Here is a 16,271-nt window from a genome sequence, read left to right as displayed (position 1 = left end):
GAAATATTAAATTATCGGTAAAGGTTCCTCTTCCTCCTGATGGTAAATGCCAGTTTGCAGTAAATCTTTAGAAAACTGAATAAATTCTCAGAGAAGTTAATGACAAAGGGGACGTCAGAAGTCCCTCTAGGTGGTTTAAGCAGATAAAACTGCACGTTTTAATATATATAACAAAAGGAACAGTTTTGTAAAGTTTATTTAGAAGAGCAAACTTTACAACATAACACCCGTCATGCTGTTTTCTCAGCATACCCAGCTGTGTCAGTCCAGTTGATGAGCTGACTGCGAGTCTGTCGGTGAAATTTCCAAAGAGGTATGAGGTCATGAAAAGCACAGCAACTTACCTACCTTAATGTTATTAAACCTATAATAGCCAGTTCCTGTTATAGGTTGCATCTGTTTGATGGTCTTAGTGTAGACTGGCAGGTTGTTGCTGATGAAGATGATTAATGCAGCAGGTACTTTCAACCACTATGATTTTACCATTGCAACATGGACATTGTTTGACTTAAATCAGCTTAGCTACTGTCTCTTGTGAAAGTGCTGATGATTATTAGCATTTGCTAACATTTATTGATATTCCATAGATGTCAAAATATTTGGCTTCAGTTTCAAATTGTCAAAATCAAGGATGTAGATGATGCATGTTTTTACAATCTCACTGCAATGAGAAATGTCAGCTACATGAAAGACAATTATTGCTCTTAATAATTTTGCAAACCCTGATTTCAGAAAGGCCTCTTTGCCTCCCAAAACCATAATACCTGTATGTTGGAACAAAACACTGGAGTTTAAACACTTTTTCAGCACAACATTGATGAGTGAGTATCTAAAATTATTCCGTCATAGTAAAGCCTAGCATATTGAGCTCTTGGTAATAATAAAATGTTAAGTATTACACTGATAAAAGGTTCCTTGCACAGCATGGCATGCCCTTTTGTACACATTTGCTTGAAAACTAATACGGCAATGGAAACAAGGAAAGAGCAACCAGAGATTTGCCTCTAAAATCAACTCCTGTTGTCATTAGTTTGGCTTTGCAATATTGTTTTGACTTATATTCCACTGCTATTGTTTCATTGTGGCTGAATGACTTTACTTCAGTCTGACAGTTGGATTAATGACAGTCACAGTTTCTTAACTTATTTTTTATTAATTTCGTAAATAGAAAAAGATTGCCTCATTCATTTCAAGTATGTCGGACTTTGACTTTGCATATTTGGCTCTTTCTACTCAGAACAAGACCAACTGCAGTGAAAAGAAGTGTCAATGTCCATAATCTGACGTATAAATAACAGACCAGAAAAGTTTCTGCTTCAGATTTCTGACAATCTGAAGCACTAGAAAGAAATTTCAACAATTCCACACTCATTTAAACAAACAGTTTAGGTTCCGCATAAGCACTTGCGTAATCAGGTTCGACATCAGATCCTCCCAGCAGGAAGACTACTTACTTAAATATGGCTCTGAAACATCCATCCATTTCCTAACACCCTTGGCCAGGGATTAAACCCTGCACAGGCCAGTCTGTCGCAGAAGATACTGAAACATACTAAATGAAAAAATAAAATCAGATAAAAATGAGGAATAAAGCCGTGATTGTTCTGAATGGTATTCTGACCACATCACTGTGTTTCTAACACCCATAGAAAGTGTAAGTTCTGCAAGTATGACTATAAGGGGTGTTGCTGCTGATAATCTGACTGCTTCATTCCCATTTTAATCAGTTCCCTTTCTGTGTGCATTTCTGTGTGTATGTGCATCCAGCTGTCTGGATGCACATACAACTTAAAGGTCCACTAAGGACACCTAAATTGGCAACAGGGTAATCAGTTTGGAAGGGGACTTTGTTTTGACTGTGCCAAAATGTTGCTGGCTCCTATCCTAGTTTAAGTTTTTATGTGAAACCTCAAAGTGAAAGCCCTTACTCTACAATTTAAAAGTTCAATCCAGATGAATAAACATAGCACATATCTTAAATACCAATTGCACAAGTGGTGACTGATCTAAAGTGTTTTCAATTAGATGCATATATCATTATTTCTGTCAAAATACCAAGTTAATATTACTGGCATGAAAGGAAATTAGGTCAGTTGATTTGTAATTTATTTTGCCCAAAACATCACTTTAAAATGTCTGACTTGTGCTTTACGATCTATTTCAGGCACAAACTTAGATGTTTTAAGCTTTTATCAGCAGATATTAACCTCTCAACGCCTTTAATTGGACTTAGGATTTTGTTTCTGTTTATTTTACTTTCTTTCTTGTAGAAGGCTACCAGTTTAATTGAGCAACAATCTAGCAACACTGGCAGCATTTCACACTGCCTTTCAGGACAGTCTTGGTGTTTAACTTCAGCGCAGCAAACTTACTCCTGAAATTTTTGAAGCTGTGTAGTTTAAACTCTGTTCCCCAAGTAAGCATGTCTGGGTTTACAGATTGAAGTTTTGCAACGGGAAGGAACGAAATTGGAAATGAACAAGTATAAAAATGCAAACAGCTACATCACCAAACAGTGAAGAGCTAACATTTTCCTAATCACATCACTGACCACAAATAGTAATACATGAATGCTTCTTTGAGTTACCCAATAGATTTTGTTTTCATATCGCCACAAAAGAAAAATATTTTGTCCACAGATTTTTAATCAGTCATGGGAAATACCTTCAGTATCCACCTCTGTCCTTGTTGGAGCAATTGTTTTCCAGTTTTTATTTCCAACATACTTTATTTAGTTTATTGAGGTTTCTAGACATTCATTTCTGCAGGTTGAGGACTGTTTTTTTTTTGTTGTTGTTTTTTCTTTTAGACATTGTGTCGTAAATTTTCAGCTATTGTCCAGATTTTCTGCTGTTTGAGACCATTGCCATGTTGATGACCCGGGTTTGGCCAAGCTTCAGCTGTTGAACAGATGGCCTCACATCTCAGACTAAAATACTTTGTTTTACAGAGAAGTTTCTGGTCAAAACAATAATCACATAGATTCCAGGTTGTTCTTGGATTTCTCCAATATATTGTGAAAAAATTGTGGCTAAAACCTCTTCTTGGTTCATTAAGATGCAACTTTCCATATGTAAGTTGTGCTGCTACATTTTTTGTCTAGATAGAACAATATATTCTCTTGTCTAAACAAGCCATATTTGTTTTGTATTTTTTTAAATTGATTTATAATAAACTATAACATTCAAAGTGCTAACTGAGAGCTGCAGTGGAGGTGCTAAAAGGAGTGCTTTCATTATCTGTTTCTGGGTGTTTCTGTCTTTCTTAATTCATTTGAAACCAACAAATGTAATTTTTATGTTTCCCAAGACTAAATGGAAGCCATAGATATGATTTCATTGAAGCCACAAAAATAGTGGAAACGAAACAAGTCATTTCCCTAAACATTACTAAAAAAAGACTATAAAACTATCTCAGTAAAATCAATGAGGTGAAAAAAACGTTTCAAAATTACCTCATTACACATTAAAATCAGGCATTTCAGCATCGAATTCACTCTTTCCAAAGGCTGCAAATCTTTGAAAACACCGTAGGCGTTTCACAAAAAGATTGGGAATGGTCTTTTTTTTTCCAGGGTGATCCATTAGCTTGACAATAAATCTTTGTTTTTTGGTTGATTTCCTCTACCTTTCCAAAGAAACTGGATATCCTTGCTTGGGAGGATTGCTAACCTCCTTCTATGGACCCTCACTCTAAAATAATCTGTCCAAGTTACCATTCTTCATTACTAACATAAAATATCTTTATTCTGCCATATTTTGCTCACCATGATCACCGTTTCCAATGACTATCAGTTCAAACAATTGTTTTTTCTTTGGCCTGTTATTGCCTTCACTTGCTCTGTGTTAGTCTAATTGTGTTACATTTCGAGCTTGTATTGTATTGATATATGTGGGTAAAAGTTATTAATAAAAATAATAATAAAATAATAAATCTCATCCATCAAGAAATTACCCCCAAATATTGAAAATCCAACATTGCAACACATCTAGGAGAGGATACAGTTTTTTTTAAAACTGTTTTTATGATTATTTTTCACATTATTACCACAATCTTAAATGTATTTTATTGGAATTTCATGTGGTAAACCAACTAAAAGTTGTTTTTGTGTTGGTTTGTCACAGTGTGTTGTGTTCCTTCTACTTTACAATAATATGCTACTTTATCTTATAAATGACAATAAAATACAGTGGAGTTTGTGGTTCTAATGTCACTAAAAGTAAAGGGGTTTAAGTGAGAAGGATTTAGGTATATGATTATATTTGTAAGGCGTTGTAGTCTAAAACATAAGCGCCTAGAATCAGTTATTAAAGGGCACCGTCCGACGTTTCATATGTTTATTTGAGGACTTTTTGCAGCAGCCTGCTGACTGAATCCTCTCAATGGAACCAGGAGAAAATCTAAAACATGTAAAGCACTGGACATCAAAAAGAGAAAGAGAGGAAACCACTGGTCTAATAATTCATCACCTACAGTCCATTATAGACCGTTTTGTCCCCGTTGGTGTATGATAGGATGATCAACAGAAACTGACTACAAAACTTCAATTTCAATTTTACCTCAAAAATTGTATCCTGTCAAGAAATTTGAAAACTTGTCCCAATTGTTCTGTTTGCTGCTTAAGATAAGTGGATATCATTTGCTCTAACTGGACTTTTTAACACAAACACAATAAAATAAACTCAACCATGACAATAATGTGAATCCTTATAGCTTTAAAGTAAGTGCTCATCAAAGTATAAATTATGTATGGTATGGTAAATTAACATCCTCAGATTTTGCAGAAAGTAAATGAGGCATCTGTATTGGCTTTTCGGAGGAGTCCAATGAGGGTAGTTGCAAATTTAATTGGCCCACAGAGGATGCAAAAATACAGAATCAGCCTTTTACCTGTGGTTATGTGCATTAACTAATAAGGTACTTTTCTTGTTAGTGCTGAAGAACAATGCAATGAGCCAAGCTTTGTGTATTTGGAACAGCAGCAACAAAAAAAAAAAAAGAAAATGCAATACTGTGTCCATATGTGTGGTCCGGTGCCAGCCAGCTCCAATAGGAGTTATCAGTATTCAGTCTAAGAATGTAACTGTTTTCCTTTCATACGCTGTTTTTGCACATCACCATGAAGAATGTTTCCTCTGAATGTCTGTAATGTTGATGAGACAAAAAAAAAAAAACACTGAATCCTGGAAAACATGTCTTAATAAATGAACGTTCACTGTGAAATGCCTCCCTTGTTGCCTTTTTCCCCAGCTTTGCAGTACTGTACATCTCAGCACTTCATACTTTTAATTTGACAAATATTCACTGGCAGAGGAGAAATTGAGCAAAACAATGTTTTGTCCGCAATGGTGCTTGTTTTCATACCACAACTCCATGGAGAGAAGGAGAAAAATTGAGTGAGGGCTGTGTTGTTAGCCATTGGGTTACTCCTCTGAGTCAGAATACTAACTGAAGAGGACAGAGAAACCACTAATGTTGTGTTACTCTGTGATTTTTGTCGACAGAAACCTGACAGCTGTCTGTTTTCACCGTAGTTACACACACATACCTGTACAAACTCCATCCCAACACCATCCTATGTAGTCTGAAGGTGATGGTTGCGGTAACAGCAGGATCTGACAGCCAAGCTGTCGCCAGAAGCAACACTGCAAGTCAAGCACCGTCTCCACCAGGGGGTGAGGCGAGGAAATGAATTCAGACGGCACATGAGGAGAAAGATAAATAGAGGAATGGAGAGAAAACAGGGCAGTGATATCATTGAAGAATGACTTGACAGCTAGACAATAAAACAGAGAAATGATCTTTTAAAAGCGAATTCAAATGATAATCTCAGTCGATCTATGCAGGTAAATCTCATGTCAAGTCTTTGAGTCAATTCTTATTTGAGAGACTAAACACTTAAGTCTACATTTCACAGCAAGTCTGAAACTAGAATCAAGAGTCTAATCCAGCTCAGTGTCGTGCTGTGCAGAACATCATATGGCTGCTGAATGAACTCCAGCTAATTATGTAATGCAATGAGCTGTAACTTCTAAAATGTAAACTTTGGTGAGAAGAATAGTTTAAGTTCTTCCCTGCTTTGCTTTTTTGATGCATTATGCTCCCATCCTAATAATAACTGTTTGAAGAGCAAAAACCTGATTGGGTGAGAACTGAGAAAATGTTCTTAGCTGAAAGCTGAAGAACCTACAGGAGAAAATGTGTAATTAATGACAGAAAAGCTGGACAAAGATAATTCAATGCACGGCATTAGCTTCTAAATTAGGTGCTCTCTGAAGGTGAACTCATGCTTGTCATATTCGAACTTGATCACAGTTTGTACTTTGTTTATCCACCTGCTTCTTGAGAGCTGACCACAGATCTGAGATGCCACTGTTGTGTGCAGAGATTGTGACAAAGCGATGCATCAAGATGAAAAATCTTCCATTCACAACCAAAATGTTCAGAGGATCAGAGCATTAAGTAGAGCGGGTACTCAAGTATTATTGATTCGATTGGAGACCAAAATTGCTATGGTCTCTTTCAGCACCATCCAATAATTTTGGTCATAATTTTGCTCTTTCAATCATTTTATATTTTGAGATAAGATAATCTTGGTTTGATTCATTACATTTGAATAATGTTAGTTGTGCTATCGTGGTTTCCTCCCTGTTTACTTTTATCTTCATGTTTCCTCTTTGGATTTTGTACTCAGATTATATTTTGCTTCTTGGGAAGTTTGATTTATTTGTATAATGGGCCCTCCAATTATCCCACATCCTTGGCTTATAAAAGAAAAAAAAACAAAAAAAACATCTGCAAATAAAGTTCTTACACTTATATCTGCAGAAGCCTAAAGCATCATGCTGCAAGACAGGACAATTCCCTGCAGGCTTCCCTGAAACATTTGATGCAACACTGCACAGATCAGTGCTGCAGCCAGAGGAGTGAGATGAAACACACAGTAGTCATTAAAATAAAGAGAAGGGGGAGGAAAGTGAAGAAAAGTTTGGTTACTGCTGTTAAGGATGATAACACTGTAGCAAGGATGAAATGTGACAAAATAAGAGATCAGGCAATACAGAAAGATTGGTAATAACGAGAAAGCAAAAGGAAGGATTTTAAATGTCAGAAAGGGAAGAACTTTGAAAAATTAAGCGAAATCTTTCCCCAACTTGAATCAAACCATTCTTATTTTTTTTTCTGAATATCATTTGGGCAGCTGATAAAGTTTGAACTATCAACATATATTTGTTTGAAAACTAGCAATATTAAGTACACTATCTTTTATTCTTAAAATGATTTTAGGTCACTTGTATCTGATAAATACAAATGGGCTAAAGGGAAATTATTAGCACATGCTTAGAAGAAAGGAAGAAAAACTGGGGTAGCTGAGTAGATAAACAGCAACATACAAACATCATACAAGCATTGGACAAATAATAAGTAAATCAAACATAGCTAAACATCACAGCAACAAGTAACACTAGAGAATATGGAGCAGGTGCTACAGAAATAAAATGTCCAAATAAAGCACAAATAAAGTAACAGGGTTAGTCCAAACTCAAAGCAGTTCAATTGGAGTAATTGCTTTGAGATACATAATATCTCAAAGTTGTTTAAAATTTAAAAACCTTATGTAAATGTACAAAACATAAAAACAAAGTCCTTAAACTTTATATAATTTATATAAAAAAAGAAGAAGAAGTTAAACTTCTAACTGTTAAACACATACAGAAAGGTTGGCGTCTTGTCAGATGGGAAACTACTTATTTGTTTAAAAATGCTGATTATGCAAGTCAGTGTCATTAGTGGGCTTGAATTTCACAAGTGCATCTAAAATAGTGACTCAATGTTAGTGCCTCTTAAAACACCAGTAAAGATTTTTCTCATTTACATCATCATCACTAATTACAGCCCATTCTCTGTTCAATATTGTGAGCCAAAGAGAGGATCGATCTTTATGCAACAAAGCCTTACAGGCCTCGCTAATCCCGCAGTATCTGCAATCAAACATTCAGGGTTTTTGACCCGGAAGAGAAACCTGGCACTTCTGGAAGTGAGGCCAGAACAGCAGATTGTCCTTTAATACCAGGTACCACGCACACAAATGAGTTTCTAATCACTGGTTGTTTGTACTTAGGGTCTGAAACTGAGGCAATTAGAACAGCAGCTAATGGGTGGGTTGTGGCATCTTTTCAGTGTTAATTTGAATTTCCTCTCTCATTAAGACAGAGGGGAATATATCAGTTCCCTGCTTCTTCAATAGTGGCACGGGTCTTCTTAACAGCTTATGTAACAGCAAACAAATTGACAAAAATTAAAATTTTTATTGCCCATTGCAAAATTCCTGAAATTTCCTCAGTGTGGGTGATGCTTTTCAATTAAAGAGAAGCTCTCTCCCCCCTTCTGCTCATGGTGAGTCACCCACCATCTCTGCAGAAAATTATCATCCTCTTAAACAGAAAACACACATTATGCTCCGCTCATCCCGGCTCTTGGAGTTTTGAAATGGAAAACAGCTTTCTAAAGATGAGGAAAAGAAGAGCGGAGGATCTTTTAAGCCGAACGTCCGCAGGGAAGCTCTCCTTATCTCCCTGTTCTCAATAAAGGCTGCATGCTCCAGACAGCACCGACAGAGCTGCCTGCTCGCCCAACTTCAAAATATTTCAGCTCCGTCCAAAACAACATTCTCAGAGGAGTCCAGAGTAACAGCGGGAAGCAGATTCATGCCTGGACTTTTAACTAAAATCCTGTAGAATACAAGACAACACTCACTGTTGAGTAGATGTTTTAGGGCCTATAATGTAAAATTTATTAAAAGCAGGGTATGTGTAAGAAGATATAAAATTCACAGTATAGAAAATTGTTTAAAAGTTAATGTGTAAATTGTTCTGCTGTAGATGGAGCAAATGATGGGCCTGTGTTCCTGCCCAAATAAGGAATTAGGGGTAATTAGATGTAATGCTCAATTTGTTGCTGCAGAAAAAAAAGGAATTTTGGGTCAGATTTATAAGACTATTCTGCAATTAAAACTAAGATCTGCAAAAGGAATAAAAGAAAATAAATAAAAATCACAATCCTGAAATCCAAATCTCATCTTCAGCAATGAAACGAAGCAAATGCTCAGATTTGTCATTTATATCTTGATATTTTAGAGTTAGATTGTTTTGACAAGATTCTATCATCTTCTTTCTACATTACAATGAGCAAATAAAATAATTTGTTCTCTTTTGGTTTTTCTATGTTCAATTTAATAGACTTCCAGTCAGCAAAAGCAGTAGGACACACAACATAATTTATTTTTAACTTGGCTTCGTTTTGAAAGACTACTAAAGATGCTGTTCATGTTCGTTTTCTAGCATGCAACACTTTGCACAGTCTGTCCACATATTCTTTTATGAACTTGCTTTTGTCTGTGGATATTATTTTTACATCACTCATCAGAGCTTCAGAAGAAATTTTCGAGTAGGAGTGTCATGAGCAGGTTTCAATCTATTTTGAGTAAAATTACACAGCAGACTCCAATGTATATATGAAACTGTCTTCTGTAGGAGGAATTAACATTAAAGATGATTGTTATTGGAGCGGCCTCATCCTTTTGTGATTTTCCTATTCAGTTGTTTCTAATCTGTGGTGGGCGAGTAATTCAGGTTCAATGCAGAGGTACAATTATTGAACATACTGGATTCGAAAAGCCTGCGTTACGTGTTTGAAAAGCTGTTTCACCTCATTGTCGTCATAAAAAACAAGAAACTGTTGTGTGTTGAATTTGTGCCATCAATTTGTCCCATTATTTGTTTGGCTGGGATGATAACGAGCACAAACGAGGTCATTTCAGGAAAAGAGGTGATTGGAGACATACTGGCGCAGCAGTGGACGGAAGAGGAGAGACAGTACAACTTTCAGATAAGTGACCTTAAGAAAATTATAAACCAGACCAAAAGCTACATGTATGAATTTATGCAGCAACTTAAAGATAAATCTGAGCATCCGCACAGTCCATGTCAACCAGTTCATTTTCCAGGCATTGTGCTGTTAGCAGAATACATCCGTCCACATTAGTGACTGCTTACCTCCAGGTTAATGATATGCTGTCTTCGGCTATCCATAAGCACAAAATGACGTTTTATTTTCTCTTACTCCAAAAAGCTTTCCTCTCATTGTGTTATTAGGTTATGAGGAACACTTGGGTTGCTTGTGGGAATTCTTTTCAGAAACAAAAAGAAATCCAAGCAAGCAGAAAACCTCAGAATCAGAACCTACCTGTTGTTTCTTTGGCTTGAATGTACAATCTGCAGCTAAAAGCTAAATTCAAGTCAAGCAATAGTCATCTTTGTTGTTAAAACTAGCACTTTCAGTTCAAGATACAAAAAAAAACAAAATACACTGTCAGTTTAATATATCGTAACAAACCCTTTTCTATTGTCGAGGATGACTCTCGATGATGTCAGAAGGCTTTTATTCAGTAGCTGGTTGATGTGAGTTACAGAGACAAACTCATCATCTCTTTCACAAATCCCTCCATAACAACCTCTCAACTGTAATCTCATCATCTGTCGTGGAAACAGTCAAACTCTAAAATATCCAGACGTGATTAAAAACAACATATAGTGCAGCAGTGGGAAATAGATTACTTGATGAATGCAAGTGTGATTGCATGATACAGGAAACTGTCGGTTTTAGAAATCATTTAATTTTATACATACTTTAAACAATTTGAGTCCTGACTGGGACCTGTTCTAGAATTAAATATTTGGTTTAACCAAGTGTCAGCAAAGTACCAGTGGAAACATGCAAAAAGCTGGTATAACAAGGGTTTGATTGCTGTACTGCCGTCACAGTTTTTTCAAGATTACATTATCTTGTTGAGCTTTGAGTCATTCCTAGAAGTCAAAAACAAACTTCTACAGTAAAAAATAAACCTTTTTAAATTAGTCCTTCCAGCAATGTGAATAATTTTGACCTCAATTTATTTTCCAAGGAAAATAAATCATTGATTTGATTTGTTTTCTGAGGAAAACAAATCAATAAATCAATCACCACAATAAATGGTGATTGACATTAACATTCTTCTTTATAACGTCTGTCAGCCTCGCCTCGTTAATAGTCACCTACTGTAAATCTCAAGCCTCAAGTTAAATTAGATAAAAATAATATTAGTTATAAAGTCACAATGAGGAGACTCACAGTGAATTAAACACTGTGTTTAATTTAACTATATTTACTTAATTTAACTAAACGCTGAGTGGAAAGATAATCTCAAAGATATTCTTAATAATTAATGAAACAATTTTAAAGTTCTCATCAATTATGGCATTTAAAATAAAGGTTTTTAAACTGCTTTAAAATGGCATTGTCTTGGAGTCTTATTGATACTGCAGCTCATAAAAGAGCTGGCATTAACTGCTTTATCTTTAAAAATGTTTGTGTGTTGGGCCGCTGCATGGTTCAGTTGGTAGAGCAACCGTTTGCAATAGCTGTCGGTTTGGTTATCTTTTGGGATATTTACTGCATGTCTCCCACTTCTGTCTCCATCATTTTTTTATGTCAAATTACAGTTCAATAAAAGCCCCCCAAACATTTTTTTAAGTGAAAAAATGTAGAATTTATGTCAATCTCATTCTTTTCAACAGCTACACTACAAATGATTATAATGCAACTTAACAAACATTGTGAATTATATCTGAATCTTATTTACAGCAGATGTAATTTACTTTTTTTTATTTTTCATCTCTATTAAAGTCTTTATTGACCAAATAACATCCAAACCAGACAGTTTATTTAACAGTCAATACATTTTGACTATCTGAGGAAGACAGACTGGGGACCTCCTGAAAATAAATGGGAAAAGAGAAATTGAACAATCTGACAAATTAAGGAAGGAATTAGACTCTGGCAGCTTCCGCTAGTCTATTAACCTCTGAGATGTAGCAGAACTGTGAGAGCAATAAGAACGTCTTCATGCATTTATTCAGCAGCATTAGATTTTGTTACAACATGACCGCTCTGATTATGAGGTGTCACTTTCTTCCACCAAGTCTCTGTCACACACACGTCTGTTTTACGACAACTCTGAAATAACTTCTCCAATTTCTGTTTTGACCTGGAGCACATGATAACTCAGATTCTCTATTAATGTTGACACTAATGTGTAAATTGAGCAGATGAATGTTACAGAGCTTTTGACTCCAGTGCCTGCATGTATAGTACATGGTACATGGTTCTGTGATAAAATTCAATCACTCAAATTTTATTTGTATAGCACATTTCAGCAGCAAGGTATTTCAAAGTGCTTTACATCATATCAGCCACAAAAACTTGCACCATGATGAGAAACTCACTGTTGTAAACATTTCCTTTGGTTTTAATGTTTAGATTCAGTTGTTTATATCTTGAATGTTTCATTGAATGCTTAGATTGAAGCAGAAATGATTCAATGCTTTTAGATAAAAGCAGAGATTGTAAGTATTTCTCAGAATGTTTGATGTTGATGAAAAACATAAGAAGAATTTATGGAGTTCAAATCAAGATTAGAGGCACTTCCAGCTATCAAAGCACCCAACTTGTCAGGCTATCCAAGAAAGTTCACTCTGCTTCTGTGTTAGAGGACTTTCTTCCCTTGTTCTTACTGGATGTGCAGAGTGGCGCTGATGTGTCCTTAGAGGTATTTTCTTTTAGAGAAACTGGAGAATGTAGTTACTTTTCATCTTGTCTTTTTGTTGCCAAAGTCTAAGCTGTTTCTGGGGTGCGTTGAACTCTGTCAGAGCTGCACCTACTCACTGATACTGTTTTTGAAGCTTGTGGAAAAGATCTCAATGCGGAGTTGTGAAAAGGCGTGTGTCTGTCGACGTGAGAACATTATTTTGTTCTGTTCTGGAGAAGAAAGAGCTGAACTGAAAAGGAAGCTCTTTAGCTCACATATGTTAAAACCCACACAAGCATGTAGTGTTTATGCACATCATGGGAGAAAAAAAAACAAATCCTCCATCTTCCAGGTTGGAGCTTGTAGTGGAGTCAGTTAAAGGGTTTGGACATTGGATGTCTCCCTATGTATGCAAGAAAGGGAAACAATGAAAGATGTTGTGAAGTAATACAGTTGTTCTGCTGTATGTTGTGATAGCATGCAGCTAAAGGTATATTTATCTGCCATATTAAGGCAGAACATTAAAATGAGCATTAATTATTCATATAAACATAACTTAAGATGCAAATTCTCTAATTTCAACCACTTATGATCTACATCAAAGTGTTTAAATTATGACTGAAAAATATAAGTAATGTGCCTCATTAGGTTGTTTACTCAGCGAAAGGGATGAAGAACTTACAGAATGCTAAAAGAACAAAAAATGTTTTCATCTTTTTAAAACCATGCAGCATATAAACGTGAAATTCAGTCCTTTTCAAGCTCATCATTCAGATGTAGATTTTTATTTCACTGACATTTATATTTTCTGCTGAAGAGTTTTAAAAATGATTATTATCACAACACTCTACATTACAGATAGAAAAAAAGTCCTTGGGAAGTCATCACTGTTATCAATGCTGCTCCCTGTTTAGCACAAAGACTAATGGGTACTTTATTTTAAACATTTTCTTTGCAAATGAGCAAACATTTACATGCACAACAGGTAACTGGTATATCCACACACACACACACACACACACAATTATAGTTCTTTATGCACATAAGGCATGTGGATATGATTTTTTTTTATTGATTTCCAAACATTTTCTAATAAAAGCTGAAAAATTTAACTGGGTGATACTGGCACAGAAACACTGAAGATGCACAACAGTACAGAAGCTGTTCGGTGAACTTACAGTACATGTTGCATTTTGTCTGCTAGACATTGCAGATAAATTGTTTATTATTTGATATACAGTATGTCAGAAATTAAACCAACCTGTAAAAGTTAGGAACAAGTAATAAAAAATTTTAAAAATAAGACTTAGTAAAAACATCAAACAAAATAATAAAAAAATAAAGAACAAAAAACTTTTCAAGACACAGAAGAGCTCCTACATAATTTAGTATTGTGTCTCCCAAGACTGAAACAGTTTGGATTAATATCTACATTTATTCTACAGTTTTAGATCATTGAGCTTTTTCATCTGTCTTCTGATCAAATCCTTGTTTGTCAAGATTTTAGAAAAAAAAAATACAAAAAAACTTTTACAACTTGTACCTGTAGATTGTAAATGTTCGTCATCTCTGGTCAGGAAAAATTTGAACATTAGTTAATTTTCAACGAGATTTGAATTAAAATTATTTTACTGCCTTCTCATACATTTTTGTCACAAGTTTTTTTTTCTTCCCCTCATGAATCTTCTGTAATATTTCAAAGTTAAAGAGAGTTAGTGAAGCTGATGTGACTGGAGCAAACGGTGCACAGCACAACCTGTACAAGATTCAGGCTCGCATTAGATTTTAACTGCAGAAAATCAGCACAACTGATGTTTCCACAAAAATAGACCGAAAAGTCTTATTTTCACCATAAAAGTAAAAAACTAGAACATTTCTGGAGAAACTTTGAAGGGGGATGGAGGCAACATAGTTACTGCAACATGATTGCAGGTGACGGATCAATAAACAAAAAGGAAGATTCAGTTATTAATGTGCATATTAATGGAGTCAGATGGAGAAAATAAGAATACGAGGAGACGAAAAAGGAGGCGGCACAAGTTTATATCAGGGTGACAAGAATCAGAAATCTGCCGCCGCAGGAGTCACGCTGCAGGATTATCCAGAAAGTATCACTGCTTGCTTTATGATTTACATTTAATGATAACTAGAGATTTTCTTATTTTTAGACTTTGGCTAGTAATCACACAGTGTGAACCCAAATAAATAACAGGAGCCACAGTGGGTGAAAGAATGATAACTCCAAACCTCTGTGAGATGCATAAAGTGCACATCTGGAAACCATAGTACAGCTATGAAAGTGGCTTGAACCAAAAACCTTCTGAATAGTTCAGAGTTTAAACCAAGACTAAGCTTAAGATGTGATGATTTTGCTTAACATCCAATGGTAAAAATCCCCAAATAGAAAAAAAAATAACCGTAGAAGAAATCAAAACACCCATGCAATCTTTGACCCAAATAAAGTTTAAACTATAGTGGCGGTAAGAAATTTTCTTTACTTTCACCAATATTTAAACATAGTAATATTGCTTTGGAGGAAATATCAAATTTTTTTGCTTAGCAAGCATCAAGTCACTTCATTTTATGTATATTTTGCACCGATATATGCAAAGTGCAAAATATTCTCCAAATATTCTCCTAATCACAATCATGTATTTCCTGTGTAAGTGCATAACAGATTTATCTTTAAAACATCTGACCAGAGACACATTGATGGATTTGATAAGTGAAGATAAAAAGCACAAATATTGCTCAAATAATGCAAGGTTTGGTTTATAACCCTTAATCTGTTCTCAAAACGTTTTTTTTTTCTTAAACTGTTCAATGTGTCACGGAAAACTGCCAAAGTGGTGCAGTTTTATTCAATAAGGCATAAATCAAAGTGCATTTTCTTTTAATAAGGTTTTCTTCCTGTCAAGATGTCAGACGGTGATTAAAAACCACTCAAAGCTGCAAACTTGAAGATGTCTGGGTGAAGGTGAAAAACAATCTGCAAGTCAGAATCAGCTCTGAATCTGGGAGTTAAAACGAAAAACAACTATTGAGGTAGTTTGATGTGTTGACTGGAGAATTTACATGAATATTTCTAGGCTCTGAATACAATAAATTACCTCTAATACTGTTAATCTCTTAAAAATCTGATGAAGTTATCTTCTACGTTACGCATTTATGACTTTTGGCCTTAACTAATGGCTGTAATTAATTTAGCGTGACACTCGTACATTTGTGACATAATTACATTGCATTAAAATACAACAGCAGCAAATAAAAACATAAAATAAAAGTTTTCATTAGAACAGTTTAAGCTGACCTGAAAGGCCCAACAGTCTGTTCTACTGCACCATGTAGGTGTGGAATGTCTCTACGTGTTTGACATTATTTCGTGCTATAAGTTCTATGATGGCGACATAAGTTCCTAAGAGGAAGCCGATCAGCCCCACCACGCTGATGATCACGTTCTTGATGGTCGCCAGTGGTGACAGACCCTCCGTGTGAAAGGCAAGGATTTCCAGGATGGGTGGGAAGATGAGAGCCAGGAAACTGCTGCTGACCGAACCGACCAATGAGATGACGAGGTCCAACTCCGGTATCAGGATGGCGAGAGCACCTGGAGAGCAGAGGGTAAAAATGTGTTCAGACTATGATT

General features: G+C 35.5%; 1 protein-coding gene across 1 annotated transcript in view; it reads right to left on the bottom strand.

Moving 5' to 3' along the window:
- Nucleotides 1-13,672: 13,672 nt before the first annotated feature.
- LOC129360532 (proton-coupled amino acid transporter 1-like) overlaps nt 13,673-16,271 on the bottom strand; it is a 37,556-nt gene continuing 34,957 nt past the window's right edge. The window contains 1 exon segment of the mRNA XM_055030835.1: nt 13,673-16,232. Coding sequence (XP_054886810.1) covers nt 15,958-16,232 — 275 coding nt within the window. The 3' untranslated portion in view covers nt 13,673-15,957.

This window comes from Poeciliopsis prolifica, unplaced genomic scaffold, assembly GCF_027474105.1.
Source record: "Poeciliopsis prolifica strain line A6 unplaced genomic scaffold, Auburn_PproV2 SCAFFOLD006, whole genome shotgun sequence".
In the NCBI taxonomy this organism is placed as follows: domain Eukaryota; kingdom Metazoa; phylum Chordata; class Actinopteri; order Cyprinodontiformes; family Poeciliidae; genus Poeciliopsis; species Poeciliopsis prolifica.
This window is presented reverse-complemented; position numbering and strand designations above follow the sequence as displayed.